The sequence below is a fragment of the Phyllobates terribilis genome, unplaced genomic scaffold (assembly GCF_046119375.1).
Source record: "Phyllobates terribilis strain yellow unplaced genomic scaffold, ASM4611937v1 Scaffold_4__5_contigs__length_816908805, whole genome shotgun sequence".
NCBI lineage: Eukaryota > Metazoa > Chordata > Amphibia > Anura > Dendrobatidae > Phyllobates > Phyllobates terribilis.
In genome coordinates, this window is record NW_027362764.1 from 748,310,737 (window position 1) to 748,330,307 (window position 19,571).

The following is a 19,571-nucleotide window of genomic DNA, read 5'->3' on the forward strand; positions in this document are numbered from 1 at the left end:
TCAAAGTGACTTCAAATATGATGTGTTCCCTAAAAAAATGGTTTTGTAAATTTTGTTGGAAAAATGAGAAATTGCTGGTCAACTTTTAACCCTTATAGTTCCCTAATAAAAAAAAAATTTGGTTCCAAAGTTGTGCTGATGTAAAGTAGACATGTGGGAAATGTTATTTATTAACTATTTTGTGTGACATATCTCTCTGATTTAAGGGCATAAAAAATTAAACTTTTGAAAATTGCAAAATTTTCAAAATTTTCACCAAATTTCTATTTTTTCCACAAATAAACGCAAGTGATATCAAAGAAATTTTACCACAACCATGAAGTACAATATGTCACGAAAAAACAGTCTCGGAATCAGGGGGATCCGTTGAAGCGTTCCAGAGTAATGACCTCATAAAGTGACAGTGGTCAGAATTGTAAAAATTGGCCTGGTTATTAACGTGCAAACCACCTTGGGTTGTAAAGGGGTTAAAGAAACAAACAAAACAAAACTGGTGCGGCAGAAATAAAAAAGAGCAAAAACTGACCACTTTTTACCTGGTGACATGTTCTCTTTAAGAGACGCATCCTAACAGGTTAAAGAAAAAACTCCCTAATAAATACGTCCAATATTTCATAGGTTTCCCCTGGGGTTTACCTTCAGGATAATAAATTACAGCTATTTACGGCTACTCTATTCCTCCATTTACTCCTTTCCTCATGTTCGCACCCATTTTGGCGTGGATTATGATGGGCGGCTCTAAAAATAACTCACCGGGATCTTTCCTGCCCTCACCAAAACTGTGTAACATAGCCTATTAGATAATGGCGGGAGTTATTCATTAATCCGGCTCATCTCATAAAACTGGACTCTGGCAATTCCCGCAGACTCATTATCAGCAAACTCCTTCTCCTGCAGAACAACAAACAGGACCATGGGCAACTTCCATGTAAGCTTTCTCTATGTCTGACACGGCATTACGATGTAGCAGAGCTGGACTTGTTACACATTGAATTCAAAAATCGTTTTGGGTTTTACATAGGACTGCAGGTAGCCCTGCTACATTACCTAGCAACGAAATAGTGACTGGGTATACGTGAGAGATTCAGCCCTGCTACATCTGCATAATATATTAATATTATTCACTAATATTACTTTATGCATTTTAAATGTTAATATTTGATAAAAATTTATATATTTTTTGCATCTTTATGAAACCCAATTCATGAATATTTGCGCTGTATTTTGTTTTTGGGTTCAGTATCTTTCACGCCATTTTTTTTTCTTGTGATCTCCGATATTTTTACCAATAGATCACAGATCCGTTACAATTAATGTGTCTTTTCACATGTCCGTTTTTTTGGGTTTTTTTGCGGATTGTCCTCAAAGAAGAAGACATGTTCCATTTTGATCCGTTGTTGCGGCTGAAACTCACCAATGCAAGTAAAAAATAGAAAAGAGTAAAGCACATGGCTGTCATCCACAGTGCTGTCCGTATCTTACTGCTTAGTGGGTAGGAGAGAGGCTAAGAAATGTTTTTCTTCCTCCGAGAAAAACGGATGCAGCAAGGATTGTAAAAAAATTACGTAAGGGCTAAAAAAAAATGGATGCAGCGCGCTGAAAAAGACTTGGATTGTTTTTGACGTACGAGAAACAAAACTGAACTACGGGCTCATGCAGACGTCTGAGGATCTCAGTCCGATCACGGACCACAATGCACGGACTGTAAAAGTGTGTCAGCCTCATAGAAATACGTGAAGCTGTCCTGCTCTGGACTGGAGTCCCACAGCCCGCCCATGTATTGTGGTCAGGATTGGACTGAGATCCTCGGACGTCTACATGAGTCCTTATTTAGGATGACAAAATAAATTAATTATTAAAGGGAACCTCATGATGTCTGAACCATAGGAAGCGTGAATTAGACCCTGACTGCGGAATTGTAGCCATGTATGCTGTTGCATTTCAGGAAAACCACCCTTTGAGAACATACTGTCTTTGCTGCGGACCTTGGCGGCTTCTCCCTATGTCCGCTTCTCCTACACTGACATGTCTCTTCCAATGTGTATGTATAGGGAAAATCCTGCTAGTTTAGGGGAGTGGAGTGGGCGACAGCATCGGACTAGTTCCCGGCAAGATCCTCGGACGTCTACATGAGCCCTTGTGCAATTGTAGCCATGTATGCTGTTGCATTTCAGGAAACTATCCTTTGAGACCATACTGTCTTGGCTTTGGTCCTTGGTGGCTTCTCCCTATGTCCTGTTCTTCTAGACTAACAGGTCTCTTCCTATGTGTACGTTTAGGGAAAGACCTGCCAGTTTAGAGGAGTGGAGTGGGCGACAGCATCCGACTAGTTCCCGGCATATTCTCTGAGTAAATCCCTCCATGCACATTAGATTGTCGGCCACACCCGCCGATATCAATGGGTATGGCCAACACTTATGGGAATGCCGGCTGCCTGATGGTTGGGAGAGATGTCGATTGGGGATGTCCGATTACGGACTGACGGTCGCTTTGTTCTCCTGGAGAAAAGCAGAGACGTCTGTTGGCGGCCATGGAGCACTTAGCCGGACGTGCGCTACTGTGTATGGGAAAGATGGCCGAGATAGCTGACGGTTCATTGATCGAATGTACATGGGGGGCTGAAATAACGCCCCCAGTGCTCGCGATACAGCAGCGTGAATCAGATGACAGTTTCCCGCTAATGTGATTATTGCATAATTGTATTAATACCCGGAACATATTAGTATCGAGGATGGAATTTGCTTTTTTACAAACTAACCATAATGATGTACGTAAGAAAGTGTGAATCCATTTTTTACTATAGTCACTGAGTATCGTTGAATGTGCCTACTTTATTGCAATAATCATCCACTCGACTAGAGACGACAAATCACATCGGAGGGGAATTATTACAATGCTAATCTTTACTTAGATACATGCAATCCATAATTCAATGCAAAGATTAAAAATTATTTGGCTGCACAGTAACATAGTGTAACCCTACAAATGAGAGAAACCTATAGAAAGAAGTGAAATTACAGGACGGCAGTAAAGAGATAAATAATCATCCCCCTCAGTCACCGGATTCCACCTCTGCCGCTACTAACAAAAGCGCATTGCTACAAAGTACTCAACATCACTAGAAACAATGGATCAATTCATTGCTGCTGCAACGGGTTTCGCCCATTTCGTATGCACTGGGCACATCAGGAGACTTAATTATTAGTACGGGGGGATATATTACATATTGTATCCCTGAGGTTGACTCCAGGAGCACAGATTATTTGTGCTGTACCATATACCAAAGCCCTGATGGAATGGCGGACTCTGGCTGCATAAATGAAAGCCGAAGTTCGTAGAATTGGCAAAGATTTCACGCAAAAAAATGTGAAATAAATAAAAATATAGAAGGCAAAATGATTACTGTTATTAATTGTCATGTTTACTTTTGTAATATAATTTTTTTAGAATTAATTAGGGTGTATTATGCTTAGCTGGAATAACTTATAGTTATGATTTTTATTGGTCATTTTATACATTATTATTATCATCATCATTATTATTGTTACTATTATTATTATCATCATCATCACTATTTTTTTATTTTCATTATTATGTATTACTATCACTATTATTATTATTAATAATAATAATATCACTATTATTATTATTATTATTGTTACCATCACTATTTTCTATCAATATTACTATTATCACTATTATTATCACTTTAACTAATTAGGGTGTATTATGCTTAGCTGGAATCCTTTATAGTTATGATTTTTATTAGTCATTTTATATACTATTATTATCACTATTATTGTTACTATTATTGTTATCATCATCAATTTTTTTATTTTCATTATTATTACTATTATTTATTACTATCACTATTATTATAAATAATATCACTATTATTGTTATCATCACTATTTTTTATCAATATTACTATTATCACTATTATTATGACTATTTTTTAGCATTTTAGTACCATTATTATTATCACTATTATTTTTATTATCATTATTATTATTATTATTATTATTAATATCTCTATTATTTTTATTATCATTATTATTATCTCTATTATTTTTTATCATTTTATTAGCATTATTATTATCACTATTATTTTTTATTATCTTTATTGTTACCGTCACTCTCATTATTAATATCACAATTATTTATTATTAATATTGTTAATATCACTATTATTTTTTATTATAACTATTAAAATTATTTTTTATTATCATTATTTTTATTACTAATATTAATAACAGTACTATTATTATTATTAGTAGTAGTATTAAGCCAACAAAAAATTTTTAGCAAGAAAAACAAATTTAAGCGGATTTTGTTGTAAACGTAAAAAGTTAAGTAAAGCATAAAATACACAATTTTGGCAAAATTTCTTACATTGTGCTACCAATATTGCATGCTGACGTACAATTGAAGCCTTTCAGCCAACAGCTTTTCCTAATGACGTCCTCACACACACAGATTGGCAGAGCATCATGTGTTATTAATGGGGAGAAGGGAATAAGCTCCTGCCTGACACCTGATACATCTTTAACCTGACATCTACTATAGGTCTGAACTGTCAGTCTTCGGGAGCACATCCCCTCCCTGACAAGCAGGAAATCGGGAGGCAGGGGAGCGGTGAGCTCCTGAATATAGAATATGAGACCACCCCTCTAAGAGGCTGACCCCTGTAATAATTTACCAATAAGAAGAGACAGATGTTTGTTTTCCCAAAATTACTTTTTATCACTTAGCCACAGAATATACAGTAGGTGATAAGGGTGGGACCACCATAGTGAGGAACATTGATTGGGACTGCGCACTCCCCCTCTATTCAAAGATGATGAGGCTCACAGAGGTCTCCGAGTCCAGCACTCGGCCATCCCTGTCTGTCCCATAGACTTTGACTAGAACGGCGGCGTATACAGGTGCTTCTCACAAAATTAGAATATCATCAAAAAGTTAATTTATTTCAGTTCTTCAATACAAAAAGTGAAACTCATATATTATATAGAGTCATTACACACAGAGGGATCTATTATATAGAGTCATTACACACAGAGGGATCTATTTCAAGTGTATATTTCTGTTAATATTGATGATTATGGCTTATAGCCAATGAAAACACAAGAGTCATTATCTCAGTAAATTAGAATAACTAACAAAAAACACCTACAAAGGTTTCCTACACGTTTAAAAAGGTCTCTTAGTCTGTTTCAGTAGGCTCCACAATCATGGGGAAAACTGCTGACTTGACAGATGTCCAGAAGGCAGTCATTGACACACTCCACAAGGAGGGTAATCCACAAAAGGTCATTGCTAAAGAAGCTGGCTGTTCACAGAGTGCTGTATCCAAGCATATTAATGGAGAGTTGAGTGGAAGAAAAAAGTGTGGTAGAAAAAGGTGCACAAGCAACCGGGATAACCACAGCCTTGAAAGGATTGTTAAGAAAAGACCATTCAAAAATTTTGCAGGAGATTAACAAGGAGTGGACTGCTGCTGGAGTCATTGCTTCAAGAGCCACCACACACAGACGTATCCAGGACATGGGCTACAAGTGTCACATTCCTTGTGTCAAGCCACTCATGACCAGTAGACAACGCCAGAAGCGTCTTACCTGGGCCAAGGAGAAAAAGATCTGGACTGTTCTCAGTGCTCCAAGGTGTTGTTTTCAGATGAAAGTAAATTTTGCATTTCATTTGGAAATCAAGGTCCCAGAGTCTGGAGGAAGAGTGGAGAGGCCACAATCCAAGCTGCTGGAGGTCTAGTGTGAAGTGTCCACAATCAGTGATGGTTTGGGGAGCCATGTCATCTGCTGGTGTAGGTCCACTGTGTTTTATCAAGACCAACGTCAGCACAGCCGTCTACCAGGACATTTTAGAGCCCTTCATGCTTCCCTCTGCCAACAAGCTTTTTGGAGATGGAAATGTCATTCTCCAGCAGGACTTGGCCCCTGTCCACACGGCCAAAAGTACCAATACCTGGTTTACACACAACAGTATCACTGTGCTTGATTGGCAGCAAACTCGCCTGACCTTAACCCCATAGAGAATCTATTATAGAGAATCTATGGGGTATTGTCAAGAGGAAGATGAGAGACACCAGACCCCACAATACAGACGAGCTGAAGGCTTCTATCAAAGCCACCTGGGCTTCCATAACACCTCAGCAGCGCCACAGGCTGATCCCTCCATGCCACATTGCCGCATTGATGCAGTAACTGATGCAAAAGGAGCCCCGACCAAGTATTGAGGGCATTTACTGAACAGACATTTCAGTAGGACATTTCAGATTTTAAAAACATTTTTCAAGCTGTTGTTATAAAGTATTCTAATTTACTGAGATAATGACTTTTGTGTTTTCATCGGCTGTAAGCCATAATCATCAACATTAACAGAAATAAACACTTGAAATTGATCACTCTGTGTGTAATGACTCTATATAATAGATCCCTCTGTGTGTAATGACTCTATATAATATATGAGTTTCACTTTTTGTATTGAAGAACTGAAATAAAATTAACTTTTTGCTGATATTCTAATTTAGTGAAATGCACCTGTATGTCTGTCCAATGGATAGGCTACCAACAATCTGACACTTATCACCAACCCTGTAGATAGGTGGTAATTCTGAGAAAACCTCGATAAGGACATTGTACTTCTGTACCTTTTCCCTTATAATTATCATGTGGGGCGTAGGGTGCGGTCCCTAATGTGACGTGTACTTCACATTTCCTCTGCACCAATTTTGGTAAAAATTTCAAACAATATCCAAGGTGCGGGCAATGCTTGTCAGTAGGATTCCAGTGTAATACGCCCAAAACCTGATTTATGGATTTATTTATGGTTTTTACCATGATAAATTGCGCTGATAAAAGGCACATCATTGGAATTTCCCAACCCGAGCCCAAAGCGACAGTCACGGAAAACACATTAGTATTTATCAGATAGGAACGGATACAAATACAAGCGGCCAGTTATGGAGTGAATATTACATCCTTAGACTTAGCGGGATTTTTTTTCCAAATAGATATTTTCAGTAATAGAATAGACGCAGATTGGCACAGAGTAGCTAAGGCAGAGGTGTAACTGGAGGTACAGGGGGGAAATACAAGCAAATCTGATTTTGCCTGGGTATTTTTAGTTCTAGGCAGTAAATTAGGGACATACAGTGGATGCATTACACCGGAGGTCATATAATGATCTATGGACGTTGCATACGAGTCCTCTTTTCCTTATTTATTGGAAGAAATTCACTGTAGCGAGGTAAAACCAGGCTGCGGGTGAGATTATATATCTACAATATATTAAAATTAAAGGGGTTGCCCCTTTCAGAAAACTTACTTCATTGTAAAAACAACACACCGCACCTTACTTGCCCTCCCCGGGTCCGGCACTGTGTCTCCGCTCTCTCTTGTTTGGCTGCATCAGTGATGTGACATTAACAGTGCTGCAGCCCATCACTGAGCTCAGCTGCTCGTGCTGTCTGTATCGGCAGAGCTGCTGAGCTCAGTGATTTGCTGCAGCACTGTCAATGTGACATCTCTGCAGCAGCCTATAGAGAATAACTGGAGCAGCGTCAGAGATAAAGCACCAGACCCCGGGAGGGTAAGTAAAGTGCAGCTTGCTTTTTAACAATAAACTTAGCTGGCAGGCAACAGTTTTCTGAAATAAAAAATGCAGAATAATTGGAATAGTCGACAGAGAACCGTATATGGTCAAAATAATACCATTATATAGTGTTTAACCACCATTCATGGTAAGCGCCATAATCGTTATTGCCAGACTTGGAAACCAAGTTATTTGAGTATTACATAGTGTTATAATTTGGCCACCGTATATTGTGTTTTCTAGTTATTGTGCTATTATTTGGTTACTGTATATTGGTAATATTTTTGTCACTGTATTGCGGTATTATTTTTCCATGTTATTGCGGTATTATTTGTGCACTGTATAGCTTTATCTTTTAGTCACAGTAAAGTGCTATTATTTGGGCACTGTATAGGGCTATCAATTGGTTACCATATAGTCCTATGATGATGTAGTTACTGAACAGTGCCTGTGCTAGTCACTACTCACAGGCAAACCGTGAGGCTGGGTAATCAAGAGGTCTGAGGTCAAAAGCCAGGAGGGTACATCATAGACATAGGGGTGAGACAAAGGCATAGTCAGGTAACAGTCCAGGGTCAGAATTCCAAGAAGGTAGCGGATCACGACAAAAGGGCAAACGGATGGTCAAGGCAAATCCAAGGTCAAGCAGCAAAGATCAGAATAGAAGACTAGGAACACAGAGCAAACACACACCACTTGAGCAAAGCTACAACTGGCAGCAATCTAAGGCAGAGAGCCGGCTAAATAGCCAGGTAGTTACTCTGAACAGGAGACAGATGGATGAAGACTCGCACACCATGGTCCCGATTGGACGGCTAAACTGTCACTCAAGACACTGACAGCTCAGCACACCCCAGCATCTGATTGGACGGCTAAGCTGTCAATCACCATACTGACGGCTCATCACGCCTCTGTCCTAGATTGGATGGCAGAACTATCATTCACTGAGTCCAAACACTCAGATAGGAGGAATCGAGACAGTGCCATTATTAGGGCAGTAGGTAGTACTGTTATTTGGTCACTGTATGCTCCTAAAAGTTCAATTAATTGATTATCGTGCTATTATTTGGTCACTGTATAACGCTTCAATTTGGTCTCAGCATAGCGCCATTATTGAGCATTGTATAGAGGTGTTATTTGAGAATAGTATGGTGTTATACTTAGTGGGGGACACTTATCATTGTCATAAATGCCAAAGTCAGTCTCAATGTTTTACATAATTTATTACACCATTTTTTAGTACTTCATGCCAAAATTTAAAAATTGATGAGAAAAAGGGGACATGTGAAGTTCAGTATATTTATTAATGCATTTCTGCAGAAAAGTTGTATGTTCTAGACAGGTCTAAGCTGTCTTAAAAAAGCCATGAGACAAATACATTTATGTTGCAACCATTTTTTAATGGATAAAAAGTCACAATTTATGCAAATTTCTACATTAATGTGCGACGTATAACACATTGGTCTCGGGCTCTGATCTAAGGCCACGGCCCCACTATCAGTATTTTGTCAGTATTTTTTCTCAGGAGTGGGAGACAAAACCAGGAGTGGGTGATAAATGCAGAATTGGTGACTTGTTTCTATTATACCTTTTCTCTGATTGTTCCTCACCTGGGTTTGAAAGCTCCCATTCCTGAGAAAAAATACTGACCGAATACTGACCAAATACTGATAGTGGGGGCGTAGCCTAACATTGAGAAGCGGACCACCATGCTTTAAAAGTTGGTTGGCGTAATTTACTCCAAATTTATCATAAAGTTGCAACATTTGAGTATTGAAGTGAGTGGACACTAAAGATTTAGTGCAAATTTTTGATAAACGTGGGTCATTTTTGCAGAGGTCTGGAACAGTATATGACATAGTGCCAATGTACGGAAACAGCACAGTAAACCGAGAAATACAGACAGTGGCGTAATCTGAAGCCCTTAGGTCCTATGTAAAACCTCCAACAGGGACTCCAACTATCACCGGTCATTAATGGTGTTGGTCTTCTCATATGGGCCAAAGGGGAGTATGGAAAAGCAAGAAGATGCTACCGGGTCCTCACTGCTGTGTTTTCAGGGTTTTTTTCTTATGAGCCTATAAAACTGGTAGAAGTGTCCCCTCCAGTGGGTTTCATGGAATCATTTTCATGGGCGAATACATATTGATTTAACTAAGCAGCTGGATTAGTGATAAAGTCTTTAATCCTGAGGACACAATTCTACCCATTGTATTTTCTCTGTCTCTGATCGATACCTTCATTCACTTGTGACATGGGATGGAAAAGTCCGGCGCACACAATAACGACTCCTTTTAATTATTAATTAAAGCGACCATCACATTTATGGCTTCACTTATCGGCAGCTAGATAAGTCCAAACTTTGATCAAGGAGGGAGCAGATGTGAACAGGCGGGCACCGGGCTTTTATAAAGGATCTCAAACAGCTCATCCGGTTATAAAAAAAAAAAAAAGAGAGAGAGAGAAAAAAAAGTGAGTTCAACATAAAAGGTCAGAAAAAAAATAGCAAAGTTAAAATAAAATTGTGATATAAAAAAAAGTGTAAAAAACTTTTTAGTTTTAGGATTTTCTTAGTAAAAAACATCCAATAGTAAAAACAATTTAGAAGAGATTATAATTCAAAATTTCTCTAAAAAATAAAGCTGTGCAAAATTAGGCAAATGCTAGGACCGATTATGGATTTTGTGTCCTGTCTCTTTCAAGGGAAGGCAACACCAGACTTTCTGACAAATGCTTGGCTGATGCCTCTATAGATTTAATTAATTTTCCATTTTTATTTGTATTTTTATTGTTTTTTTTCCTGCTTGGTTTTAATATCAGTAAAAGCAGTATGAGAGGCAGCGACACTAACAGTGAGCCACAGACTTCATTTGTATCCATGAAAAGATTTTTCATAGTCTAATCAACTCTGTAATATTTTTCTTTGCAGGCATAATATACTGGTATATACAGATATACTGTATCTCTGTAAAAAAAAAAAAAATCAGTTAATGAAAAAAAAAAATAAAGTACAAAAACAATTACAAAAACATTTTTTTTTTTTTAAACATAAACTTTATTGAATAAAACAGTAAATAGCATAGCCATATTTAGTCTGCAGAGTAGCCAGACCGGCCACTAAATGTCTCCCTATATGAAAACTACAATATTTAATCCTTCATTTTTACATTATTTTTCACATGACTTGGCATGATAAAATATAAATGTATAACATATGTCACAAAGGCAATGACATAAGACTAAATGCTCTGGATGAAAACTTAATCCTATACTGATTAGTCAAAGTTGAAATTAAAGGGTTTTTTTTTCCCATTGTCATAAATTGGTATATCGGATAGTGCTTGTAAATAAGAGCAATTTTGCAATTTACTGCTTATTAAAAAAATTTGTTGTTCCAAAAATATTAACCCTTTTCTTCGGTGCAGTGCTTACAAGCTAGACAAGCAGCAATGGTCGGTCTCCTAGGCAACGAGCTGTAAACAAAAGAAAAGTGTTAATATCTCAAGAACGGATGTAAATTTTAATAAAGAGTAAATGGCAAAAGTGCTTGTTTTTACAAGCTCTATCCATCTATGGAGATGGAAATAACTCTTTAAAGTTACTTGAAATAACCAGAAAGGCGTAAATCCTCTATAATCCATAGTTATTAAGGGCTATTATACTTGTGTGGCTATAAAATGTATAATATACAACAGATTTCCCTCCCGGCAGGAAAGGTAATATCAGTTATTGATTAATGATCCATATTTCTAGGGAACAGATAATTTATGAGGAAATCATCTGCCAGCCGCATGAAGCAGACGTCGCTTTATTACTGTTGTTTGCATGAGATTAGACAGTGGTGGTGATCAGTCAGCAAACATTATGTTAAGCTATGCCTTGTGCAAATATCCTAAGATAATGAACCTGTCCGTGACATTTATACTGTGGAGTCAGCAGGACTGAAAAGGCCCCATACACATTAAACAGTCTAATAATGTGCATGGGGACCGCCCGAGTCTCCCCCAACAGATGATCCGATCTGTTAAATTCCAATGACCAATCCTTTTGTGTGGCGCAGAGATAATCTGCTACCAGAGGAGTCTTGCACCAGCCCTTGATGAGGTTGTCCACCTTTTTTTTTTTTATTATTTCTTAAATTTAGGTGCATGTATTTGGGGCTAAAGATCATTTTTGCAATTGGGTTCCATTAACATTTTTGCACGGTTTGCCTTTTACTGGCTCTTTGATTCACAGCATATTCAACTTTTGATGTGGTCAAGAGAGGCTCAGAAAAAAAAAAGACAGATAAAACAGTTTTTATAGTTTGCCCCCCCTTATCATTCAATCTGAATGAGCTCACTGATGAATTCTCAGTTAATTCATTCTACAGCCGGCAATAGAAGGCAAGAAGCAAAAGGCAAATGGTGGCAACATTTTTAATGAAACCCAATTTCAAAATTATTTTTAGCCTTAGATACATGAATTTAGGAAGGTGGGAAACCCCTTTAACTGAATGTCCGTCAGTAGGCGGAGTAGGGTGCTAAGTAATTAAGTGCGCTGATGCGCTTTCCATGAATCGACACACCTCCAATTTCAAAATCTGCTGGAAAATGAACGTTTAAGATACAGAATTTTCTGTGTATTTTATCCTTCACATTGCAAACGCTGAAATTTCGGCAATATTTTTCAAAATCTGTAGCATGCGCTAATTCTGCAAGTCCCCCCCCCCCCCGCTTAGGTGTATGGACATCCACGTGGATTATATTGTAAATTTCACAGATTTTCAGCATCCACAAAAAAAACTCCATTATGTCTGAACTTCCCCTACAAAGAAGCTACACAGTCAATATCCTTGATACATACAGAAATGAAATGTATATTTTCAGTTCAGATGCTACAATCTCCCACCAATGTTTAGCACATAGTAACCCAATAAGACCAATAATCCATTATCAAACATTCTTTGCTAATAAATCAATTTTTATTTTTATTTTCAGCCAACCATCCGGCACCATCATGATTTTAATGCAGAACGAGATTGCAAGGCCCTGAAAAAAGCTTGTAAAGGACTTGGTGAGTGTCCAGTATATAACAGTTCAACGGACCCAAGTGCTCCAGCGTGTACATGGAGGTGTAATTTAAAGTGAACCTGTCACCAAATCAAAAGTGTCCTGATTTTGCTCTCATTTTATTCCTGCTGCTTCCATAAGTATTCTGTTATTTTTCTTTTTTAAATCCGCCATATGGTTCCAGAGATATGGGCCTTTTTAATATAGTGGTAATTTTTCAGTCTTTATCAAGGGCGTGTGGCTTACTAGATTCTTTGGCGGGGTGTCTCTAAGCTGCTCTGCAAAATTACCCTGTCAGCTACACCCCTTTCAAAAAGACCATCAAAATTAGCTCTCTATTCAGGTCACCCACAGATTTTCTATTGGATTCATGTCTGGGCCATTCCACATCTGTGATCTTCTTCTAGTGAAGCCATTCTTTTGTTGATTTGAAGGGTTTTTGTTGCACTGAAAGATTAAATTCCTCTTCATCTTCCGTTTTTTAACAAATCCTGACGGTCTTGTTGCAAAATTAAATGATATTTGGAACTGTTCATAATTCTCTCCACTTTGACTAAAGTCCCAGCTCCAGCTGCCAAAAAACTGTCTCAAAACATAAATCTGCCTCCACTATGCTTTACTGTGGGTATGGTGTTCTTTTGGTGATGTGCAGTGTTGGCTCTGTGCCAAACATACCATTTTAAATTATGGCCAAAAAGTTCCACCTTGGTCTCATCAGACCATAACATGTTTTCCCCACATGATTTTGGCAGAATTGATGTAGGTTTTGGCCTTTACAGCCTCCTGGACCAATTTTCTTTTTGTCTTTTAATCAATTTTTGAGTGACGTCCAGTTCTAGGTAATGTCACTGTTATGCCAAATTTCAGCCACTTTTTCATGATGTCTTCACAGTGCACCATGATATAGCTAATGCCTTGGAATTTTTTTGTACTCTTCCCCTGACTGAAAACCTTAAATAATGAGATCCCTTTGTTGTGTTGTCAGCTGTTTACAAACCATGGCTTTTGCTGTAAAATTCAACTAAAAAAGTTAGGAAAATCCTCCCAGAACAGCAAAACTTTAAATGGGGTTAATCAGAGTCACTGTTAATGATGGCGGCCGTGTACTGACTATTAAGTAACATGAGTTTACATGTGATTGGCTAATTCTGAACACAACCACGCCCCCAATTATAAGAGGGTGTTCACACTTATGCAACCACATTATTTTATTTTTATTTTTATTCTCTCCCTCAAAATGATTTCAACTTGTTTCTCAGTGGATTTGTACAGATTATGGGTGACATTAGAGGTGGAAAAAGTTCTGAAATGATTCTTATTGCTGTGATTTTTGTACATGACAAAAACCTGCAATTTTAACAGGGGTGTGTAAACTTTTTATATCCACTATATATGCTGCTCCTCAGTCTTAAATGTTTTATAACAATATGAATAGATTGCAGTCACCTTACTTGGTGTAAATGCCGCTGTTCTCCTGAATCCGGAGATGTTTTTCTTTTGTTTTTGCGCCTCTCCGTTCATGAGATATGACCTCCTCTTCCCTGTGTATAAATCTATTCTTTTAGCCAACTGGGTGTGGTCATAACTTCTTCTCTGTGGGTGTATTTATGCAGATCACACCCAGTTGGCTAAAAAAAATTCCTAGATTTATATACAGGAAAGAGGGGGCGATATCTCAGGAACGGATAGGCGCCGGAACAAAAGAAAAACTTTGCAAAGTTCTTTTATTTTTTTATTTTTTTATACAATGGTGCCATGCACAAGTTGGTCAATATTTTTTTTCTAAAGTTTGATCCAGCTAGCTATAAAAGTACGGCTAAATAATGATCCCAAACAGAAAAAAAATTATATCAAGCCTACAAATTACTGAATATATTCTCCTCCGTTCACCGAATGACATCTATTTCTTTTTTTCTTATTTTACAGGAACTGATGAAAAAGCAATTATTGAAATCCTGGCAAATAGATCTTCTGAGCAGCGTCAGGAAATAAAGCTTAAATACAAGACATTGTATGGCAAGGTACTGTACACTATGTACTCACTGTAACATACTGTATATACTTGTCTGCAGATCTAGATTGTTTAGATTTCTTTGGGGAAACAGTCCCAGCAAATTTTGGAATTTTTTGAATTAAAGGTGTGTGTGTATACAAACCACTCTCATAAGTGGATGGTTACTGGTGGGGTTGGGCACAGTCCTAGGCAGGAATGGTTGCGCGTCTAAAGCATCCCAAAATGACAACATCAGTGTTGGTAACCATGATATTCATCACTGAAGGCAATCTGTCAATGTGTTTTTTTTTACATAGAGATCCAAATTGCTAATCATGAGAAATCTAGCATAGAAGCCATAGGAAAATTAGGCTAGAAGTGCAGTGGGGACATGTCAATGCACTTGGAGAAAGCTGTCCAAATGCACTGACACACCTCCAGTGCACTTCTAGCCTAATTTGCATATGGCTTCTACACTAGATTTCTCACGACTGGCACATCGGATATCTATAAAAAATATAATATTGTATTGGGGGACAAGCACCTTATTCATCCATACCATTATTATTATTATTATTTATTATTATTATAGCGCCATTTATTCCATGGCACTTTATATGTGAAAAAGGGGTATACAGAGGAAAAACAATTACCGTATTTTTCAGACTATAAGACGCACCGGACGATAAGACGCACCTAGGTTTTAGAGGAGGAAAATAAAAAAAATAAATTTAAGCAAAAAAATGTGTTCATGATGCACTTTTAAGGGGGAGGGGGTCTTCTGCTGACACTGGTATAGGGGTAATATCCCCCAATTCTGACAATATCCCCTATCCTGGTATATATGCCCCCCCCTTCCTTTTATACGTGGTGCCCATCCCCATCCTGGTATGCCTGGCATCCCTCCATCCTGGTATGCATGGCACCCCTCATCCCTATCCTGGTATGCATCGCACCCCTCATCCCTGTCCTGGTATGCATGGCACCCCTCATCCCTGTCCTGGTATGCATGGCACCCCTCATCCCTGTCCTGGTATGCATGGCACCCCTCATCCCTATCCTGGTATGCATGGCACCCCTAATCTCTATCCTGGTATGCATGGCAAAGCAATCCCCATCCTGGTATGCATGGCACAGCAATCCCCATCCTGGTATGCATGGCACCCCTCATCCCTATCCTGATATGCATGGCACCCCTCATCCCTGTCCTGGTATGCATGGCCCCCTCATCCCTGTCCTGGTATGCATGGCACCCCTCATCCCCGTCCTGGTATGCATGGCACCCCTCATCCCCGTCCTGGTATGCATGGCACCCCTAATCCCTATCCTGGTATGCATGGCACCCCTAATCCATATCCTGGTATGCATGGCACCCCTCATCCTTATCTTGTTATTTATGGCCCTCTCATCTTTATCCCGTTATGTATGGCCCCCTCAGCGTTACCCTGGTATGTATGGTCCCCTTATCCTTGCCCTGGTATGTATGGCCCCCTCATCCTTATCCTAGTATGCATAGTCCCCCTAATCCCCATCAGGCTGCACAAAAAAAAATAAACACTCATACTCACCTTTCTTCTCTCTCCTCCAGCGCTGCATCCTGTCTGCCCGCATTGATATCGCCATGTGAGCCGCGCATGACGTCACTGCCATGTGCGGCTCACATGGAGAGATCAGCTGCCGGAAGTCACTGCTCCCCACGCCGGGACTTTGTGCACGGGGAGCAGTGACTTCACTCTCCTTCATAGCCGGCACACAGTGTAGCCGCGCTGCGGCTCTTGCTGCTGCCGGGCTATCTCGTGTGCCCGCTTATTAAAGGACATGAATATTCACCCCTCCCCACACCCATGGGCGTTGAGAGAGGTTGAATATTCATGCCCTTTAACAGCGGGCACAGGCGATTCCGACAGCAGCCGGAGCCGCAGCGCGGCTACACTGTGTGCTGCTATTAAGGAGCATGAATATTCAGTGCTCCCCACGCCCCATGGGGAGCAGTGAATATTCATTTACTTTAGCAGCGGGGACAGTGTAGGCTGCAGCGGGCGGCTGCTGCCTCCTGTGCCCCACTCCTCCACCGCAACCACTCCCCCCACACCCCACATATATATACACACACCCCCAACATTCGGACTATAAGATGCACCCCCCATTTTCCTCCAAAATTTTGGAGGAAAAAAGTGCGTCTTATAGTCCGAAAAATACGGTACAATAATCTTGAGCAAAACGTGACGGCGACTGGTACAGGAGGAGCGAGGAGCCTGCCCGCGAGGGCTCACAATCTACAAGGGATGGGTGAGGATACAGTAGGTGAGGGTAGAGCTGGTCATGGAGCGGTATGGTGGAGCGATGGTTAATGCATGTTGTAGGCTTGTCGGAAGAGGTGGGTCTTCAGGTTCCTTTTGAAGGTTTCCACGGTCGGCGAGAGTCTGATATGTTGAAGTAGAGAGTTGCAGAGTAGAGGGGATGCACGGGAGAAATCTTGTATGCGATTGTGGGAGGAGGAGATAAGAGGGAAGTGGAGAAGGAGATCTTGTGAGGATCGGAGGTTGCGTGCAGGTAAGTACCGGGAGACTAGGTCAGAGATATATGGAGGAGACAGGTTGTGGATGGCTTTGTATGCCATGGTTAGGGTTATGAACTGGAGTCTCTGGGCAATGGGGAGCCAGTGAAGAGATTGACAGAGAGGAGAGGCCGGGGAATAGGAGATGGACAGGTAGATAGGTCGGGCAGCAGAGCTCAGGATAGATTGGATGGGTGCAAGAGTGTTAGAAGGGAGGTCCCAGAGCAAGAGGTTGCAGTAGTCGAGGCGGGAGATGATGAGGGCATGCACTAATGTTTTTGCAGATTCATGGTTGAGGAATGTGCGGATCCGGAAGATAATTTTAAGTTGGAGTCGGCAGGAAGTGGAAAGGGCTTGGATATGTGCTTTGAAGGAGAGTTCAGAGTCCAGGGTTACCCCAAGGCAGCGAGCTTGAGGGACTGGGGAGAGTGGGCAGCCATTGATGTTGATAGATAGGTCAGTTGGGGGGGTTGAATGAGATAGCAGAAAGACGATGAATTCTGTTTTTTCCATGTTAAGTTTTAGAAATCTAGCAGAGAAGAAGGATGAAACAGCAGACAGACATTGTGGGATTCTGGTTAGTAAGGAGGTGATATCGGGTCCAGAGAGGTAGATTTGTGAGTCATCAGCATAGACGTGGTATTGAAAGTCATGAGACTCTATGAGCTGTCCCAGGCCTAGAACTGAACCTTGGGGGACACCGACAGATAGGTGCCGAGATGAGGAGGTGGTGTGTGAGTGGGAGACACTGAATGTCCGGTCTACCTACTTCAGTATGTAAAAAATGTACTGACATATTTCCTCTAACAACCATTGTGACCACGTCATCTCTTGTTGGCTTTTTTTGCTAGTCACATGGTTGCCTAATTACAGCCAAAGCATGGAGCTTTCCCAAATCTACTGTCATTTCTTTCTAGCAGTTGGTGGTCAGACTGGTGGTCAGACCCTCCACAAATATACAGGGTTCTATGAAAATCTCCATTTTTTTTTATCATTATATATTTTGGTCTTAAATTCAGTGCAAATACACATACATAGATCCAAATTCTTTGTATGGAAACGGTTTTATAAAAAAACAAGGTTGGCTATTTGCAACCACTAAGAAGCTGTATATGTGAAGCTGTCTTTCTATAGATTTGTGGAATTGTGAGAAGATGCACACAGTTAAAGGGGTTTTCCACTACTAGGACAACCCCTTCTTGATTTAAATGTCTGGCCCCAATTAAAAAAAATGCCTTTACTCACCAGTGACGTTCCAGCGGTGTCAACACTCACAGTCCCAGGGCTTTTGTGCAGTTGTGATGACACATAAACCTGGCGCCCACTCAGTGCTGTCGTGACTGTCCCCGCCTTCGTACGAATTGAACATAAAGAGGAAGTCCGGGCTGCAGCTGCTCTCTGACTTCCTCTTCATGTTCAATTTGTATGAAGGCGGGGACAGTGACGCCAGTGCTGATTGGGCGTAGGGCTCACGTGTCATCACAACCGCATGAGAGCCCTGGGACCGCGAGTGCCAACAATGCCGGAACAGCGCCGACACAGGAGGTGAGTATAGGTGTTTTCATTTTATCAAGGCGAAACATTTAGATCAAGAAGTGGTTGTCCTAGTAGTGGACAATCCCTTTCATGCCTAACAGAGTGGCTACAAGTGAATACCGCCATCTGCTGGTCAAAGATGATAGAGAAAGTGGAAGCAGAAAGAATTGCATTAGTAGGAACTCAAGAGTGAAGTACATCTTCCCTCAGGGAAGAGATTGGAGAAGACACCAGGTCAGGTGATAGCTGTGGTGCAGTTAGTAAATATAAAAGGCCCAGGAGGCAGTGAAGGGGAGGAGTTGGCGCCTGAACCTGTAATAGGACAGCGAGCTTGCTTATAGCTGCCATTACTAGAGACCAGATCTGAGTAAAGAAGTCGAGAGACCAGATTTGAGTAAAGGAGCCGAGAGACCAGATCCGAGTAAAGGAGCCGAGAGACCAGATCCGGATAAAGGAGCCGAGAGACCAGATCCGGGTAAAGGAGGCAACAGACCAGATCCGGGTAAAGGAGCCGAGAGACCAGATCCAGGTAAAGGTGCCGAGAGACCAGATCCGGGTAAAGGAGCCAAGAGACCAGATCCGAGTAAAGGAGTTGAGAGACCATATCTGGGAGCAGAGAGCCAAATCCGGGTAAAGGAGCTGAGAGATTAGATCCGGGTAAATAAGTTGAGAGACCAGATCTGAGTAAAGGAGTTGAGAGACCAGATCTGAGTAAAGAAATCGAGAGAGACCAAAGCTGGGTGAGGTGAGCCGAGCGAACAGAACCAAGGCAGAGAGAGAGACGACTGAGCAGTAGCGGAGGAATGTTCATGTGAGCCATCGCTTC

At 40.5% G+C, this 19,571-nt stretch overlaps 1 protein-coding gene across 1 annotated transcript in view; it reads left to right on the top strand.

The window, feature by feature from the left end:
* Positions 1-781: 781 nt before the first annotated feature.
* Positions 782-19,571, top strand: part of ANXA13 (annexin A13) — a 72,387-nt gene continuing 53,597 nt past the window's right edge. Inside the window, exons 1-3 of the mRNA XM_073679847.1 lie at positions 782-928; positions 12,588-12,663; positions 14,586-14,680. Coding sequence (XP_073535948.1) covers positions 914-928; positions 12,588-12,663; positions 14,586-14,680 — 186 coding nt within the window. The 5' untranslated portion in view covers positions 782-913. The remainder of the gene's footprint in view (positions 929-12,587; positions 12,664-14,585; positions 14,681-19,571) is intronic.